We start from the raw sequence: 20,810 nt of genomic DNA on the forward strand, positions 1-20,810 counted from the left end.
AACAGATATAAACACTTTAAAAACTGACACCATAAATAATATTTGTTGCACCACTGAATGCAATTTAACACAAATATAAAGAAAATCTTTGGGGACATGGCAACAAATGTTACATAATTATACCACACAGATTTTTAAAATTATATTTAGGGGAATAAGACAACTTCTGCTACATCTATATATAATACAAAATCTTCCAAATTATGTATAATGGACTAGCCTTTCTACACTATAAATATTTCATCTTCTGAGATGTAAAATCTTAGTACAACTGTGATCATCTCTTTATTTTTTAATTAAAATTTATTTTACACAAAGGTCCATCTTCTTACCTTTTCACCATCCCTATTACTTGTTATGAAATAAAACAAAGCTTATATCATAAGTAAATAAAGGATAACTGATCACATTTTTTTAAATGGCCATTGTTTTAAAGACTGCCAAATGCTTTATTTGGCAATGTAATACTGCTTTGATAAGTAATTAATCTATAATTTCAATATAATTTGGGGAAACTGTCATGTCCTCATTGATTTTGGAAAGATCTCAAAACATACACAATTAGATAAATGACTGATTCAGAATAATATCATAATTAAAATAAATGCCTAATTTTTTTTTAAAGAAAAACTAACTTCTTACATTGTCTACAGCTCCAAATGACAGCAGAAGAAAATGCAGTGGTGAAATAAGAAAAATATTGACATTCTGTTTAAAGTTTTGTTTGTATGTGTTTTTTTTTTTTGTTTTTTTTTGTTTTTGGAGAAAGGATTAGTTATTGGGCAGACAGAGAACATGCATGACATTATACCTCCATCACTTAACTATTTAGAAAAACAAATTGTTCCAAAGATAGTTTAATTCTTTTGCCCACATAATAACATCAAATTTTTGATTATGTGTGATAATGAAGGACAGTGGACATGACTGAAAGCCACATATTCCTCAAGTTTCATTTTACAAAATATTCTCAACTACCAATCATTTCACAGGTACTTCTAAAACACCAGTCAAATTGATTAATTTGAATTTTGTTTTCTACTTTGATGCTTTTATACCATTGAAACAAACAAAACACAGCTAGTTAAAAGAAAGGATCTAGCTAATTCAGAAACAAGATAATTTGCCTCTAAATAAATATATACATAACTGTTCTAGAGTTTGCTTATCATTAAGTTAAAATGCTTGATATCAAGACTTAGAAACAATACAACAATTTACACTCAAAATTATGTGAAAGAAAATTCTTGAAGAATAGTGAAGTAAAAAAAAATGATCCTTGCGAACAAAGATTTCATAAAGGAAATAAATAAGGTAAAAGCATCAGGTGAGGGAGATCATTTTATTTCAATTTGCTAATAGTATCAAAATTGTGGATCTCACCCTCCTGGTGGTCAAAAATAAACTGACAGAGACATAGAAACATTGGCATTTTGATTTGCCCACTGAGCTTGTGGATTACATCTCCTATTCTTCAATAAAATCATCCAGAAAATTGAACTTCAAAAGCTGTAGAAAAAAAAGAACATGACACTTACTTTAAAGGCTCAGGAGAAAGTTTAGTGCCTGAAAGGTTGATTTGCATCAAGGCAAGAGAACTGCTAAAAAACTGTTTGAAAGATGGGGGTACATCTTTTCCTTTCCTGTAAATCAAAAAATATAACAGGTTAGCACTGACATTTTCACAGAAATATATAATTCCAAAATGGCCAGTGTTGACAGATACACAATTTCCCAATGGCTACACACAAATCTTTTGTGAATTAATGGATGAAATGGCCAAGTTTTCAGAAGTATTTTAAAGACGAAAATAGCAACAACAATCCCAAATCAATGGATGGGATAATGAAATAACAATCTAATGTGATCTACGCCAGTGAAGAAAAATCAATAAGATCTCAGATATACTGAAGTATAAAATTATGAATTTTTTTAAGGGACAAAAGTGGCCAGTGAAAGGTGGTCTCATTTGAACATAGTAATTACTGATCATTTGATGATGCTGACAATCCCTACCATGGTAGTGTTAGCAAAGGCAATGAAATTTATGAGCAAATAATCTTTGAACTACTATGATCTGAGACAAATTAGTAAGCAACATGGAAAATAGACGTAGCAATAGACCACATATTCTCTTACTCAACTATTATAGTTCTAAACATACCAATCCCATTTGATTAAGCGCATGCCCATTTTCCCATAAGAATGACAAACAAGGAAAATATCCACAAACTCCAAATACATTCTATGGCCTTGAGAAAAGAAGGAAAGGGAATGAAATAAGTGAATACTATATCACCAAGTAATCCAGGATTTAAGAGGAACAGATTGGCTGGAGAAAGACTACTGCACCAGTGATCTTGAATTTTCTCCATTCTGTTCAGTGGATATTGTGCTCACATCAAAAATAACACACTGCTATTCTTATCAATTTTTGACAAAAATTAATACCAGAGGGGACACAAAATTTCAGGCTATTTAAGGAAAAAAGGAATTTTGCCATTTTGTTCTTCTTGAATAAAAGAAAAATTAACATCTCTCTACTTGTATTAATAGGATTAGAAATTTCCAACAACTCTTCTCACAATAATATCAATATCAATACAATGTTCCATGTTTCTAATCACTGCTTAATTTTAGTAACCTAACAGAATTGAATTGTTCTTTGAATTAATTTATCCTTCTGTTCTTTTTCTTGTGAAATAATCTTTAGGAAGGACATAAACTCTATCCTTATCTGAGTTGGGAAATCAGTTTATTTCACCTATACCATTTAATTGTTCTCAAGAAGGCAATGTTCTTATAATTAAGAGACTTTTACATACAAGTATATTATTCAAATCAGGTGGGCTTTCTCAATTTTTTCTCATCTAAATACACTTCTACATATCTATTCACCTAATCATTCAGTTCTATCTAAATTGGTCTGTTCTGTGGTCTTATGAGATTAGTGAATGACATAGATTTACAACTTGAGCCAAAAAGCAAAAATTTTGTCAGTCCTTGCAGGAGATGAATGCTATTAAATACATCTACCCCCAATATCTTTTCACTTATTCTCTCTGTAAACCTCTTATCCTAACCTGTAGGGAGAAACTGCTTAAACAGAATTTATGCCACCATTTTGACAATTTAAAATCCTTTGTGATTTAGTGTATAATAGAGTAAGTTTTATGCTATATATATATATGTGTGTTTATATAGACATATATAAAATTAAGTATATGTAAATATAAAGTATGTACTATATTTGTATACTCCCATAATACACATACTACCTTTATATTTATATAAAATACTATTTATATTACATATAATCATTTATAGTATCTTTATTGTACATTAAATCAGAAATTTAAATTCTCAAATTGCATATGCAGATTAAAGTATATAGTCATTTATATATCATTCTCAGAGATAAGATTTTCAGAACATCAGATACATAACTTTTTGAGCACAAAAATTTGTTTTTTAATTTACTATTTTTAATGGACATTTAATATTACACATACTTCCCTGCTTTTTTAAAAAAAGTATATTGAACTTAACATAAATCTTTAATGATATTAGGATGGTTGTAGATAAGAACACTACTGTATTTATTTTAAATAAATGAAATAAATATAGTGATGCCTCAGGGACTGGAGATGCAACCAAATGTCTTCGCCAAGATAGTAAGTTGTAGAAGAGAATCAACTGATCAAAATGAATAAAGGAGATTTTCCCATCAGAGCTTCCTTAAACTCCTGAACCCTTAGATCAAGACCAAAACTTAAAAACAACAACAAAAAAAAAAACCCCTTCAGATTTAACATCCTTATTCAATGATTGCTGCCTTTTAGGTTGTGTTGGAAAGCCATTATTTGAAATTTCTTTGACAAAGAAAAGATTTCATTGTTTGATACATAGTTGAAATTAATGATGCTTAGTAGTAATTCCATACCGGTGTGAAAAGACAGTCCTGGAGAGGCTGAGGACAGCTAAATGCTGAAGGCACCCACGAAGGAGTGCTGCACAGACCTAAAAAGAAAAATCATCAGCTTGATTATCAAATATCTCTGAAATCAGAAATCTATTTTACTGAGTAGAAATTCCACTGTATTACAACTTAATGGTCACTGACACTCCAAGGAATCATAAAGAAACATTACCATGTCCAGGGCACACTCCGTGTTGGATAAGTCAAGGTGAGCAATGGCATTTGGCTGAGCCAAAAAGTTGTACAGGTACTTGAAAAAGAAGAAACAACAAGCAATTTAGTTTTACCACAAAAAACAATTAAAAAAAAAAGACCAAATTTTTCTATCAATAAAAAATTAGAAAATCTGCTCATATTACTTCTATAACTTCCATACTTCCAATAAGACATCACAGTTTGTTACAATTTTATAATTATAAAATTAAAATTCCAGATAATATTTAGTATAAAACTAAGTTTTAGCTAAAATATGAGAAATCTCCAAATGATATCAGGACTCCCCAAGCACTTCTCTGTCATGCATCATTAGATTTGCTTGATTAGCTCAGTTTATGCCATACCATTCTGAAAAATGCTAATTAATTTTAATTCCTGAGATTGAAATGCCACCTGAATTATAGTCATTCTCTCAAAATGCTAATCAATTTTGAAGGTTCAAATGAAGTCTTGTACTCTGTTAGGATCACCACTAATTTGAATCTGAACCATATGATGCTCTCTGTTTAGTCTCTGCTTTGACACCCATGATTTTCATCTTCTGAAGCACTTTAGAAATCTAATAGGACAGATCTGACAGAAGTATAAGTGAATTAAAAAAAATTCTCACCCCACAGCTGGGCAAACTTTCATAGGTTACACACAGCCTTCCCTTCACACAAAGGCTGAAAGTGGAGAATTGTAGCCTTATTCTGTGTGCATGTGAAAAGTTAAAAATTGAAACCTTGTGATTTTTCTCCATAATAAAATTAAACAGTAGTATATATGCCAAGAGGCACTGTGAAAAAAAGGACAAGCTCATTCTTCTACTTAGCTAAGAGTCTTGTAGATGTTGGCCGATATTCATTAATTTTAGAAACTTCAATTAGAGAGAAGATATGGCAATATGAAAATATTACTTAGCCCAAAGAAGGTCATCTTGAGATAAGCAGACTTTCAAAGTACATTCAAAACTGTTATGAATATTCCTGATTTGTGATAGAACAATGCCTTGCCCCCCAGCAGATGTTTAAAGGTTAGCTGAATCAAAGGCATCAAAGGTAGCATGATATGATACTCAGAATTAAAATGGCCTCAGAGGAAGACATGGATCTAAGTCCTCTCTCTTATACAAACTGACTGACTGACCTAGGACTAGAAAATTAAAGCTCTGGCAGAAGGAGTTTCCTGTAACAGTGAAATCACAGCTACTATTCCTATGAATTGCAAACAGTTCTACAATGTCCATCAGTTCTCATCCTTCCCAAAAAACACAATCTTAGATAACTGATACTGTTCCCATTTAATTGTAATTTGGTCACATAATATTTACAGATTTTTAAATTGGTTCTCATTTAATTTTAAATTTCTAAAATTTATTTCACTCCAACATTTCCTACAATTGTTTAGCATCTTATTAACTGTCTAAATTAGGTCTTAGTATACATCCTTTTAGATGGATGATAGCAGGAATGGATCATCAGTTAAGATGATAACCAAGGATGTACACATCAGTCATAATTTACCAAAAGGAAAAAAAAAAAAGCAAAAAAAATTTTTTTTCAGTACAGTAGATTAAAAGTTGGGAAGAAGGATAACAGAAAAAGAAGAAAACAAAATAGGAGAGAAATGTGCTTGGTGACATCAAAATTCTTGAAATGAATTACTTCTAAGAATCACAAGTCTTCTCCTTAAGGTTTGACTGATTATAATTTAATCAGCTTGGCTAGTGATGGTCATCTCCATAAGATGACAGCCCCTTGGGAGCAAAGGCTATTTTGCATCTCCAGTTTGAGAACAGAGCCTTGAAATTAATAGTTGCCTAATGAATGCTTATTGAATTGCAATGAATCCTGATCAAAGGTAAAAGTCAGGACTCATCATGATTATCAATTTCTATCCAGTTTTTAAGACTTGATTAATTTATCATACTGAGGAGGGCTGCTAAATATTTACATTATTTCTCTATTTCTTAATAAGCTTGAGAAATCCATTGTTTTAAATTTTCCAGAATATTTTTCTCTCATACTTGCTTCAAAGACTATAGATAAAAATCCAGGAAAGTAACTATCATTAAGGATGGCTGCTTCTGAAATAACAGAATATTATAGAATTATTCAATTAAGTTTATTCTACTATCACATGCTTAAATGATATAGTACAACCAATGTCTCCATTTGCTAAGGAATAGTAGAAGGTATAAAATTCTGGACCACATGGCTTATCTGACTGATGTTCTGCAAATTATGATTTAAAAAAAAAAACACACTTTAAAACAAAAGTAAAGTATTATAATATACAAATGAACTACAATGGACATATTAAAAAAAAAAAAAAGAGTCCATCTGCATCCGGAGAAAAAACTGATAGATATATTGAATGATTTTACACAAATGCGTGCGCGCGGCGTGCGCGCACACACACACACACACACACACACAATTTGTGTATAATGGTATTCTTTGGGGGAGGACAGGGAAGAAAACTTACATGATAGTTATAATAACTAAAAACCAGATTAGTGTTATGAATAGCATGGATTTCATACTTATACAGATGGAAGGCAATGAACTAAAGAACTGTCTTTAGGAATCACATACAACTCATAAAAATACAATTTTGTCCAAGAAGCCAAATGCTATGTAACAAGCAAGTCTTACCGAGAGGTCATCTCCCCGAAGAGCGTTCCCTGAGAGATCTAAGTGGGTGAGGGTGGTAGCAATTAGCTGGTTGGCACTGAGTGATTGAGAAAGGCTATTCACCCCTACAATATCAAGAAGAGTTAAGTTCAGTTCCCCTTTAAAGGGAGCAAGACCAGGCTTATTATAAATTTCCTATAAATATGTTAACCCCAGCAACTCAGACAGAATGAAGAAAAAAAGGAGACAGCAATTCAGATTCCCAAACTTGTATTTTGTTTTAATAAAAACTATCATAGAAATAAGGCTTAATTTTTTTAAAAATATGTGGCTGGCTTAGTTATGAGTATAGATGGTTAAATATTATCCATCCAACTCTCCCTTCAGCTCTGCACTCAAATATTATTTTGTTAGCAAAGATAAAATATTAGAATGGACCCTTAGAAATAATAGTCCAAATATTATGCAAATGAGAGAACAATGGCTGTGAGAAAATGAGTGACCTGCTCAAAAGCAAACATGTAGGAAATAACATAGAGAGGATTCAAATGCTAGTTTTCCCAGGTTCAATCTAGTTTTCTTTCCACATCACCAAAAAGCTTAAATTATTTCATGCCTGAAATACTACAAATAAGATAATTGTTCAAATTTATCTTATTCTAAAAACTTGCCAATTAATTTTGCAAACCAAATATAATATTTCAATTATAAATGTGACTATTAAGAAATGTAAGGATAAATAAAACAGAAAGACAGATACAAAATCAGATGTTAACAATATCAATTATGTTAATGAGTTACCAATTAGTCAGGATAGTAATTTATATTGATGTAGTTAGTCTAGTAATAATTGATAATGATGTTAGCAAAATATTAATTAATAAAATACTTTACTCCTTATATCCACACATTTACTCAATACAACATTAAACCAAAATTTACTTAGTATCATTGAAAGTACAATTTAGGATAATAGTGGAAGGGTAAAGATATCAGTCCTAATACCTTTATCAGGTGAGAACACATTTCTGATGTGAACTGGTATGAATAATGACTGGATAACTCCTGCATCTACTTCAGTTATTATGAGAATCAACTGTGAATTTATGTAGTGTGCTTTTCAAACCACAAAGCTTCATAAACATATTTTTTCTAGAAGTCTAAAGTATCAAGAGAGGCTGTGTTTATGAAAAATGGCCACCTTGCTCCAGCTTTTCTTGTCTTATTACTGATAAATTTGTATCTGCTATGACAAAAGCATATGGAATGTACCAGTCTCATATTAAAATACACAATTATCTATTATTCCCTCTAGTACATAATGAATGTTATGGCAAATGCTTTAAAAAATATCAGGGAAATCATTTTTCTTTAAACCGTTTTGCTCTGGAGTGTGACAAAACTCAATAAATGCAGAGCTGAATTAGATGGCCAGAATCACTCCTGACAGCAAAATGTTTCTTGACAAGTATGGGCACTTGGCAGTAGGTCAGGTTCTAATATGTTAAATGATAATGTTATCTGGTAAGCTTAATGCTAGTATAGTAAAAAGGAATAATTCCGTTCTGTCTCCTCCATATATAAATAAGCACAACAATAGCAGGAAATTACAAAAATGTAGAAACTGAAAACTTAGATCTATTCTAAATATAGATTTACACCCTAGATTTGGGCTTTCTAGTAATTTCAACAATGTTCTTTATTTTAATAGAGGAGTGTTTCCAGATGGAAGAAGGTGGAATCAGAGGAATATTTCTTGACTAAATTAGAATGAAAGAATGTAGAAATATAAAAAATTATCATTTAGTGATTATCTGTGGAAGAGGTAAGGTATTGATTTGGGAGAATTTGGGAGATGATATCGGAATAATGAAATTAAGTTGAAAAATATAATAAAATGAAATATAAAATAAGGAAATAGAATTTCCTAATAAGTCAATTCTTATAACTACTACTTAAGCATCACCAATTTTTCAAGACTAATTTCTATTTTGATTCTAAAACTACTTGAAATTCAACTCAAAGGTAAGAGAGAACAAGACCTTTAGTAAGATTAATTTTTAATTTTAATAAGAAGAATCACTTATATTTATATAGCATTTTAAGATTGCCTTAGAATTCTATATGCTAGATAGAGCAACTATTATTATGGCCTTGGGTCATAAAAACTTGTAGGAGCCTACAAGTTAAGTCTACAAACCAGACTTAAGGAAAAAGCCAAAGTCAAGAGGGGAAAAGAAAATGAGAAAAGAATAAAACTGAAAAATAACAAAAATATGGATCTGATTCTCACTTTAGTGTTCTTTTTCAGAAAGTTCCATTTTCCATTCTTTTATCAAAACTCCATAGGTGTAGTCCATAGTAAGAGTTAATCATTAATGCCTTCTGGGGATACTGACATAATTTACAATGGACTGTGGGGTTTCAGTGAAACATCAGAAGAATCTTAATGAGACCTAGAATAGGTCTTGCGTTAATTGCAATTATAGTGACCCAATGAATATTCATATAAAGAAAATAACTCAGACTATCACTAATATTTTCAAACATATGGATTTTAAATATGAAGAAAAAGATAAAAGAGGAAACAATCACAATGGCCTTAAAAATTTTAGTAGTTGTAACAACTCTTAAAATAATCAATGGTGGGATGGGTGGGGTGGATCTATTTGCTACTTAAATGAACCTATTAACATGTTTTCATTGAAGAGATGAATAATAACTTTGAAATTTTTGTTCAGATAAAATTGGCATCCATGACTTTTGATGTTCTTTTTTTTTTTTTTTTCCCTGAAATTCTATCCCTCTGTAATTCTTGCAATTGTTGGAAGGGACCCAGATTCTACAATGATCTAAGGTAGCCATTCTAATTCTTTGTCTAGTCATCTTTGTACCATTCACTATTGTAAAAGTCACATTCACATGAATGAATAAACAACTTAACACTGAGCATCATTATCATAGGATTCAATTTCAAGTGGAAAGGAGGAAGGGGAAAAGCACTTCTAGAAATGACTATGATATAAATTAAATGGCTGTTCTGTAAAAAAAAAAAAAAAAAAGAAGACAACATTTTCAAGGATAGATCAGGAATGGAGTAATTAAAGAAAAAGTCTTTATTAATCAAGACTGATAGCTGTGAAGAACTTATATGACACTGGGCAAGTTAATTAAATCTCCTGGGCTTTATTTTCTTCACATGTGAGACATTTGGATGGGCCAATATCTCTTCTAAATTTATGATGATATGAAAATTTACTTTTAAGAAAACTGGAAAGAAGTTAAATAATAGGAGTCACAACAGGATTCCTTTCCTAACTTGCCCAAATAATGTAAACAAATCCTTTCCCAAAAGATCTCAAAGGGGTTTGTAGTTTTTATTATTCAGTCACTTTTCAGTCACGTCCAACTCTTCATGATCCCATTTAGGGTTAAAGGATTCAGAAGTGGTTTACCATTTCTTTCTCCAGATGGGAACCTGAGACAAACAGGTTCAAGGAACCTGCCCAGAGACATACAGCTAGGAAATACCTGAGGCCAGATTTGAACTCAAGAAGATGTTTTTCTGATTCCAAATCCAGTCCTCTGTCCACTGTACCACCTAGCTGCTCAACATTTTTTATTGTATTTTGTAGTATAATTTACTGTTTTACCTAATACTGGATCTATAATCAAAAGATCTAAATCCAAATGTTTCCCCTAATACCACTTGTGTGAATTTGAACAAATCTAGTTCTTAATATCCAGGAGATGAATAAATGGCAGAGTAAACAGAGCTCTGGCTTTGGCACTGATTTCAACACCTGCCATATGACAATGTAAAATGGGACCAATAATAACACCTGCTTCAATTACCAGGATCAAGGAAAGATAGCATACATAATGTCCTTCATAAATAATACAGCACTGTAAAAAATACTCTTTAGCTATACCATACGAGAGAGCCTCCAATGGATTTGCTGACAGTAGTGTCTGTCTTAAGATCATAGAATTTGGGTCTGGAAAAGACCTTAGAAAATATTTGTTATTGTCAAGCTGAAGGTATCAAGAAGGTATTTTTGTCTTAGACCCCATAAGAAATAAGTAACTGTCAGATCTTTTAATGCTCCCCAATGCTCATTCTACTATATTGCTACTTTTGTCTTTTTACGTATTTTAGGAAAGTAGTAACTACTTAATTTAGTTATAGAGTTAATTTAGTATTCATTAATATAGTTTACTAAATACTTGGGGCAGCTAGATGGTGCAGTGGATAGAGCACCTAATCTGGAGTCAGGAAGATCTGAGTTTAAACCAAGTCTCAGACACTTATTCTATGATCCTAAACAAGTCACCTAACCCTGTGTGCCTCAGTTTCCTCATCTGCAAAATAAGGTGGACCATCTATAAATAAAAAGATGACTGTCAAGACTGAATTGAATCACAACATAATATTTTCACCTTTTTGTTATTTGATTGCTTTTTGTTTTCTTTCTCATATTTTTTCTTTTTGTTTTTTTTTTCTTTTTTGCAGCACAATAATTGTAGAAATATGTATAGAAGAATTGCACATGTTTAATATACATTGGATTCCTTGCAGACTATAGTAGGGGGTAAAGAGAAGGGAAGGAGAAAAAAAATGGAATACAAGATTTTACAAGGATGAATATTGGAAACGATAAATACAGATATTTTCAAAATAAAAAGCTAAAAAAAAACAAACTGGAGAAAGAAATGACAAACCACAAGAAAATTCCAAATGGGGTCCTGAAGAATTATCCATGATTGAAAAACTACTGAACAAAAATTAAATACTTATTCCTGCAAAACTATGTCCTGATGAATTTCTTTCTTCATTTGTGTTGCTTGATATTTTATACATGTAAGCTGTGATGCTGAGTGAGACTTTTCTTGTATATTCTGGCAGATGAGTTTAATCATTAATATAAAAATCTGATCATGTCACTAAACTGCACTAAAATCCTTTTTTAGATTTTTAGTCTAAAAGCTCAGAAATCACCTAGTCCAATCTCAATGGAAAGTACATTATCCCTGATAAGTGATCATCCAGCATTTCTATTGATGAAATAGTTACCTACTAGTTTCTGAGATAAATGGTACAGGCTGGGATCCACAGAGGTAATTACCTCAGTGTATTTAATTCAGTGTCCTAACACACACTGGAAACATCATATAAACTGAATGGAAATGTATTATTAAAGGGACACCTATGTAGTCCATCTTCTTTGTAGCATCTCCACTGCTCTGAAAGCTATTTATGAAAGTGAATTACAGTAAGACCTTGATTCAATAGGTATAGTTCTTTCTAATCACATAGAGTTCAAAGGTTCAGAAAAAAGTCTGATTTTTCATTTCACAAAATCACTACTTCAAATTCACAAAATATTCTTTCTGGCATCTTATCCAGAAATAGTCCCTGCTCACAAGAAGCTTATATTCAATTATAAAAATGTAAATTATACTATTGAAACCATATCACATCTAGAGACTTCATTACTTTTGTGATTTTTTTCCTATGTGATTTTTACAAAACTGTTATTCTAACCAGTTGTAGAATAATGAATTCATCATTAGCTCTGTGAATGAGTTGCAATTCTATTCCCAACCACATTACTTTATTTTTCTTGCTTTTAATTATCCTATTCTTAGAACATAAAACATTTAAGATATTATCATTAAGATATTAAGATAATATCACAATATTATCTATTGTGAAGAATAATATGACCCTTAATATTTGGCAAATGTTAGGAAGGTAAGATGTAGTTATGCTATGTTACAGATTTACCTGATTATTAGATGATATACTTGTTTATTACACACAGAAAAAAACCATTATTTTTAACTTCAAGGTCTAAAATCACATAGATTTTTCTAGACAAATATTCTCCTTCCTTTTCCCTGCTCCTGTAATTCCTAACACATTAATAGTTTCATTGTATGCTGAACACTTAATCTAGAAACAAAAGTAATGAAGTCTCTGGATGTGATATGGTTTCAATAGTATAATTTACATTTTTATAATTGAATATAAGCTTCTTGTGAGCAGGGACTATTTCTGCATCCCCAGCATTACTACAGGGCAGAAATTGCCCTCTCTCAAAAAAAGACAGACACTTAATAAATGTTTGTTGACTTATTGATGCTTTGATGTGTTGTTCAACTATTTAAAAAAATAAGTGAGCTAAAAAATCAGAGCTCAAGAATAAGTTTATTTCATGCTGCCTATTTTTTTGTGTGTTCTTTTTCTAAAAAATGGGAATCTGTCTCAAGAAATGCTTTTTATCAATGAGCTATAGGTAAATGCTGATATACTTTGTGATATTGGGTTTAATAGAAAAAAAAATTGACTAGAGAAACATAGACTCAAAATGGTCCATGTAGATGGAACTGTAAAAAATTTCTGAAATACAAAAAGAATGAATCTAATAGTTCCTGAAAATTACTTAAAAGGTGACCTTAACCAAATTTTGAAGGAGTAGGAGGAAGTCTTTTAAGTATTTTGATAAACTATTGAGCAAATACTTCTTAAAACCAATTCATGAAGAAAATTGAAAATAACCATTACCGAACGTTCCTCAGGTTCAAAAACATTTGCTAACTAATTTCAGACAAAATAATCTCTTTTATTTAAATGTATCTTCTATATCACTTAAAATATGCTTATAATTCAAAAATTATTTTTAAACCCAGATTAATTTTCTAAGAGCCCAAAATATAGTAAGGCAGCAATTAGCCTCATTTGACTAGACTAGTGGTTCTCAAAGTTTTGTTCTCAGTATCTTCATGTTGTTAAAAAACTATCGAGGATCTGTTCAAAGAGTTTTTGTTTACATGGGTTATATTTATAGCTATTTACTATATTAGAAGTAAAAAATAATTTTGAATTTATAGTCTCTCTGAAAGGGTTTCAGAGACCCCAACAATTCTTTGGACTACACTTTGAGGACCACTGGACTAGACCATAGTAGGTAGATGAGTTAGGAAGACTTGAATTTAAATACAGCCTCAGATACTGACTTAACTATATGCTTCTGTACAAATCAGTCTAAATCAGTTTCTTCATTGTAAAATAAGGATAACAATAACACTTAAGTAGCCAGTTTGTAATGAGAATAAAAGGAAATATTATTTTTAACATTGTAAGAAAATCTTGAAATATTTATAGTTCAACAATATATATGTTACAGATTTACCTGTACATCTGTACAATGTACAGATAATGCTAGTTATTATTTTTTTATTAGATACAATATCTAATTGTATTGGTTACAATTACAAATTGCTAGTTATTATTTTTTTTATTAGATACAAAAAAATGCCATTTTAGTTCTAACTAGTAACTAGCTTTATGACCTTTGGACCAGGCCTTCATTTACTCATCTCTAAAAAGTTGAAGGTTGAACTATAAAAGTTTGTGAAAGTTCCTTCTATGGCCTATATTCTTTCATTTTTTTTTTTTTTTTAAGTAACAGACATATTCAACAATGTGAAACAGATTTTGGTATACCATACCTTTCGGTGATAATGAGGTTTTAGATAAATTTAAGTGTTTGAGTCCCTTTGGGAGTTTGGCAAACTGAATACTTAGAGAGGACACACCTGGAGAAGAAAAAGTAACAGTTTAAGTGCTACAGTATTCAAAACTGGAGCTGTTTTCTAGGTAAGAGTAAAATGAACTTTCCCCATTCCCATGATTGTAGTTTCCCTTCCTATTTATCACTCTTATTTTCAAGTAGAATTATACAGATCTTCTTTCAGATATTATTCTGTCATTGTTCTTGCCTTTTCTTCAGCCTCACTCACATAGATAATCTTTCATGCAGTTGAATCAGGGAATCACCATTAGGGAAGAATGTGAGGGATAGGGAAAAGCCTTTCTATGTCAAAGTATTTCACTCACTCGGTGACTTGGTGTCTGGAGTCCTACCAAAAAACTGATTCTTACTGCCCTCTTTGAGAATGCAAATAAATATTCCTTAAAAGAGAATTTGATCATAAATACTTTAGTGTAAATAATTATAAAAGATTGCTTTTCTCTAAAAAGAAAACTGAAATCTGATCTTCTGAGGAGACCTTTCCTGGTCCCTCCAATTGCTAGAACCTTCATTTTTGGAATTACCTTTCATCTATTGTGTATCTAGCTTGTATATGCCAAATTATTTTCATTTTTGTCGCCTCTATTAGAAAATGAGCTTATTGAGGACAAGATCTGTTTTTGTTTTTCTTTGTATTCCCAGGGAAACTGAAGTACAGTGATTGACACATAAGTGATAATAAATACTTGTTGGATCCCTGGAAAATAGAAGGGAAAATGTGTAAAGTGGATTTGGAAGACTAGCTTTGCCTAGATGTAATTTTGTCTATCTGTTCTTTTATGACCCAAATTCCTTCTAAGCAATATAAAAAATATGCAAATTCTTAAAATAAAAATTCATATTTTTCTTTATTTTCTTCAATTTGATCATAAATTCACTTATTTACATAAAACTTTAATTGCTAAATGCTTCTATCAAATTTTACATGCACTGTAATAACAGTATAACTCTAGGTATGTTTCTTAAGGAAGATGAGAAAATCTCTCATTTTTCATTTGCAAGCATCAAAACATATTATCCACATTTTCAAAATACAATGAAAAATAGTTTCAAAATACTGATTACAATCACTCATAAGACCCATTTATAGCTAGACTATGTGAAAGGAAAGGGGAAAATTAAAACAAAACAAAATGACATATAAAAAGGACAAGAAATAAGTCTTTGGTAAAAAACAATATTTTTGTTACTTTTTATCAAATTTCAGATCCTTCAACTACAGACACAAAACTCATTGGGCCAGAAGGGGACTTAGTAGTCATCCAGGCCAACCTTTGCCTTCTACAGATGAGCAAACTGAGACAATAATGATTCCTTGAATCACATGAAATTCTATTACTAATCCAAATATTTATAGAAATAAAATCTATTTGAAGGTCAATATTTTCCATTTTTAAAAAAAAAATCAGTCATGTTAATGAAATTCAATATTTCTTTATGAATCTAAAATAATGATTTTTGTAATTCATATGAATCTTTCTGTTTAAACCTACATGTCATCCTTTCATTAAGACTTTCCTGTTTCTCACAGTCAGAAATGATCCTGCCTCATCTCAAACATTCTTTCTTAGGCCTCCTTTTCCTAATATATAATCTTTTGTGATAATAATCTCTAAATGCTGCTGATACCTATGTATCCATCCCTAAACCTTTCCCAGAGTAGTAGTCTCATATTACCTGCCACCTGCCTAAGAGACATCTCAAATTAGGTGTCCTGGGGGTTTCTACGTGTTCAAAACTAAGCTCATTTTTTCCTCCCTTTTCCCACCCCAAATTTCCCTCATTCACAACATTCCTGTGACTGTCAAGTGAACCAGCAATCTCCCAGTAATCCAAGCTTGCAACCCTGGTTGATTACCCACACTCATCCTAAATAGTCTTTTACCTTTACAACACATTTTATATGTTACTTCTCTCTACTCTCATAAGCCACTATGTCAGTGCAATTCTTTAATACTTCATGATTGGACCTATAGCCTGCTGGACTTAGAGCTGGCTTATAGCCCACTCTGTCTCAAATCTCTTTGCATTCAAATCACTCTCCATTCAGCAGCCAAACCGATTTTCCTAAACTGTGATCTTGTCACCCCTTATCTCCTCTCAATAAATTTCAGTGGCTGCCTATCTCCTCCACAATAAATCCCTTCACAATCTTGGTGCCTTCTTCCTTTTCCAACTTTTTTGCTTTTTAAACTCTTTTCTAAATGTTCTACAATGCAGCTACACTGGCTTATCTGCTGTTACTTATATTTCCTAACTATAAATCTTTTCAGAGCCGTTTACCATTTCTGCAACATTCTCCTTTCTCACCTGACCTCCTCTGGCTTTCCTGGTTTCCTTCAAGATTCAGTTCAAATCCTCCCTACTGCAAGAAGCCTTCCCTGCTTCTTCCCAACTTCCTTCTGAAATTACTTTCACCTTACATTCTATCTTATTTGAACATGATTACTTTCATGGTGTCTCCCCAATAGAATGGAAGCTTTCTCAAACTTATGTGCTTGTTTTAGGCTTTCTTTGTATTTTATTTGTATGTATGTGTGTTTCCTAATTTTTTTTCTCAGTGCTCAACACAGAGCTTACATGGTAAGCATTTAATAAATGCTTGTTTCTTGATAGACATCATGCTTTAAATCCTCCCTACCTATTCTAACTTGTATTCCAGGGAGTTGGGTAGATATTTTATCCCTTTTCTAATCCATGTACATGCTTCAATGCAAGGGTTACGTTTTTTTTCAAGGCTGCATCCTCAGTGTCTGACTTGTATATTTATTGAATTGATTTTTTAAAGTTGAATAAGAACTATGATTAATGTAAAACCTCCAAATAACAAATATGAATAAGAGTAAGAACTTAATGGGATTAGGGACTTGTCTTATGGTCTTATACATTAATTGCCCTATAAATGATGTCTCAAAATGTAAATCACATGCTATGTCTATCAATCAGGAGGCACATACAAAACCTTCAAACTTTGCAAATGGCTATAAAAGGAAGGGGTTTTATTATTCAGTGTTTTCACTCCTATTTACGTCTTGATGACATCATTTGGAGTTTTCTTGGCAAAGATACTGGAATATTTTACCATTTCCTTTTACATCTTATTTTACAGATGAGGAATCTGAGGTAAGCAGAGTAAAATGATCTGCAAAGGGTCACACACCTAGTAAATGTCTATTATCAGATTTGGACTCAGGAAGCCGAGTTTTCCTGTCTCCAGGCTTGGCACTGTACTCATGGTGCCACTTAGCTGCCCCAAATTTGTAGCAAATACTACAAAAAGAAGGGATGGATTTTTTCCTTATTTCTAAGTTCCTGACATTCTATAATTATCTTATATAGTTTGCTTATCAGCAAAAGAAAGATGACCAAAGCACAAGAGAAAAAAAAAAATTTAGAAGTCACAATAAAGAAAGCATAGCTAGCAGCAAATATAATTTTGAAATGTTCTCTACATGGATAAAAATAAAGAAGTTTACATATTTGGGGGTAGGGGTGGGGAGAGAGTCAAAGGTAGAATAGGCTAAGGGATCCAGTTATAGGAGAAGATTTAAGTTCTATGCATATAGAAGTTTACTATAGAAAGAAAAGCACCTTTTCAGAGATAGAATAGGAGGTTAATTTTAACAGGCCAGTGCATTAGAACAGACAATTAGAAGTTGATGGTGGCAACATTTTCTGAAAACAGTTCTTTCTCTGTATGGTCTCTCTAAATTCTACTAAATGAATGGATCAAATTAGATAAAATAGGTAACATTAGAAAAGAAAATAGAAAATAGAGTGTTTTGAATTGTTATAAAAAGTCTAGGTATCATTTTGTTATGATTGTGATTATTACAGAAATTGAATTAGCATAATAAAATTGAAAGGATTTCACCAAGAAAATTCCAACTCATGTTAGAAAAGGCTTTGAGGGGGTGGTTTCTACAATTTCCACTAGTACAATTCAATCTTACTTTAAAATAAGGATACAATCTTATAAAATCTTTGTTAAAATAATTAAATAATTAAAAATTAATAAAACTAGAGCCTAGATGGGGGGGGGAGGGGGGGAGAAGGATGGGATGGAACTCAATTGCCTATCTTTCTGCTTCTAAATCATTTACCCAACATAAGAATAATTATTTAAAAAAATGTTTAGCATTGCAATGTGCCATCTGATTCTATTAAATCACATTTAGGAGGAAATTAAATTTGACATGGTGGAGTTAACCCATAAATGATTTCGGTACTTGAAATTCCTATGGCATTATCATTTACAATTCTCATATTTAAAGAGGTATTTTGATAATTTTGTTTCTTAATAATCAACAAAGTAGAAATAGTCCTTATTATAATATAACCAGTTAAGTATAAATTTAAACACTAAAAATATACAAAGTAAATACAATTTCAAAGGGACAGATAGAGGATTAAAAAAGGCTTCACATAAAATTTTGGAATCAGTTTGTAAAATGCAAGGAGACAATATATTTATCAGTCTCATAATCTTGTCAAAAAAGGAAATGAAATTAGTAAAGTGTGACCTATTCTTGCTGAAACTACTACCTTTTCTAAATATTCAATAACCATCCCTTTAATAATATGTTGTACATGTTTCTGGAATTGAAGTTAAAATCATTTAGTAGCCTATCATTTAAAGATTCTATTCTTTTCTTTTGTGTAGGGAGGAGAAGGAAAGTAGGGAAAGAGAGGGAAATTTATCTTTCTCAAGTCCTGCAATATATCTGGTTCTCTATTTTTTTTCCATTCCAGAATCCATTTATCTTTTCTTTTTTTATAAAACCAAGATTTTTACTTTTTTCAAGAGAAATTCTAGATTTCTTCAAGTGAAAATTTTTTTTAAAAAAAATATAAGCTTCTAAGAAAATATTTTATTTAGCATAGTGATGTTAAAAAGGCTTACCAAAAGCTATTTTTCAATAAGATCAGAGAAGGAAGAGTAGAAAAATACATAAAATTTAGAATCTCTAGGGAACTTAAGAATGGAATAATCTATGACTGAAGAACTATATATACTCTAAAGATAATGCATTTTTGTCTAGACACAAATGAGAGCCAAAGGAATATCATTTCTGGTGAAATCAAACTACATCAATAGTTCACTGTGAAATGGAAAATATGAATATAATGGGGAAAAAAAAGCATTTAAAGATACCAGAGCTAAGGGGTTGGAAAATGGAAAAATGTGAAATAAACAATGGAGAAAGACCTTTAAATCAATGTAATTATATAAATAGTACAAAGCTGTTGTATCATAGGAAGAATCTGGGACTCTCAGGATGTAGACTTCTCATGCTACATGGAACAATCATTGAATAATCATGACTTCTACCAGATGATAGAATATATTTTACTAGCTCTAGCACAAAAGAGACAGAATATTTTATTCAATGCCTCCCTGCTGAGAGTGTGTGAAGGTGACCAAATATCCAACTGGCTTGAACGTTTGCTGCCATCCTAGGACACTTCATGTTCCTTGTCAAATCTAATGACTACAATCAAATTCTGATGATATCATATACTTCTATAATGTTAGAGGAGAAGAGGCCTGAGAGATCTAATTCTTTGCTCAGGTAAGAGAAACATAAACATTGTATAACTGAGAATTTACTACTTTCAGAAATAACAGAGGCAATGAAAGTGATTGAAAGCCCAATCATCCCAAATATTTTTCCTAGGCTAAAATCTCAATACAGGTTTTACATTAAACTGAATTTTCACCATCATATTATTTATTCCCAAGCTTTTAAATTGAGAATATTTAATATGAATAAAAATGTCCCATGAGAAGTTGGCCCCAGTGTCCTTGCATATTGGCTTTATATTCAAGATGATTAGAGGCAAAGCATTAAAAAAATAAGAAAATTTTGAAGTCGGATTAAAATATGAAAATGAAGTCAAGAACTGTTTATAGGTAGTTAAATAGGGGAAATCTCAGGATTTGTTAGACTGGATATATACCCTAACCCATATAGTCAAGAGATCAATCAAGGATCATTAAATATTTAATCAACAGCAACTGACACTAAAAAAAATAATAAACTAATGAGACTCATGCAAAAAATAGTGGCTGAAATAGAACAGATGGAATGAAGGAAAAAGGAGAAGGAATAGGAGTTGGAAGAGAAGGAGAACTAAATTTAAAATAAGAAGAATAAGGAGAAGGGGAGGGAGGAAAAGGGGAAGGAGGAGAATAAGAAAAAAGAAGAGAAGGAAATTATGCCAAAGAAGACAAGGATGACTTCTGAGAATGTTAATGAGTGTATGAGAGGATAAAAGAGAGAAAAAGGAGGTATTACTTTAGATATGTAATTCTGACTACACACAAAAAAAAAATCAAACTAAACAGGAGAACCATGAAAAAAATCTTATATATTCAGTCAATTATAATAAGAGAAA

The 20,810-nt window shown here is 31.4% G+C and overlaps 1 protein-coding gene across 7 annotated transcripts in view; it reads right to left on the reverse strand.

Moving 5' to 3' along the window:
* The window catches only part of CARMIL1 (capping protein regulator and myosin 1 linker 1), a 350,539-nt gene that overhangs the window by 118,619 nt on the left and 211,110 nt on the right, over window positions 1-20,810 (reverse strand). For all 7 annotated transcript variants that reach the window (XM_051970591.1, XM_051970589.1, XM_051970588.1 and 4 more), the window contains exons 12-16: window positions 14,329-14,415; window positions 6,835-6,938; window positions 4,152-4,229; window positions 3,944-4,020; window positions 1,539-1,643 (exon numbers count right to left, since the gene is read on the reverse strand). In XM_051970591.1, the coding sequence (XP_051826551.1) occupies window positions 1,539-1,643; window positions 3,944-4,020; window positions 4,152-4,229; window positions 6,835-6,938; window positions 14,329-14,415 (451 nt within the window). The remainder of the gene's footprint in view (window positions 1-1,538; window positions 1,644-3,943; window positions 4,021-4,151; window positions 4,230-6,834; window positions 6,939-14,328; window positions 14,416-20,810) is intronic.

The sequence above is a fragment of the Antechinus flavipes genome, chromosome 1 (genome assembly GCF_016432865.1).
Source record: "Antechinus flavipes isolate AdamAnt ecotype Samford, QLD, Australia chromosome 1, AdamAnt_v2, whole genome shotgun sequence".
NCBI lineage: Eukaryota > Metazoa > Chordata > Mammalia > Dasyuromorphia > Dasyuridae > Antechinus > Antechinus flavipes.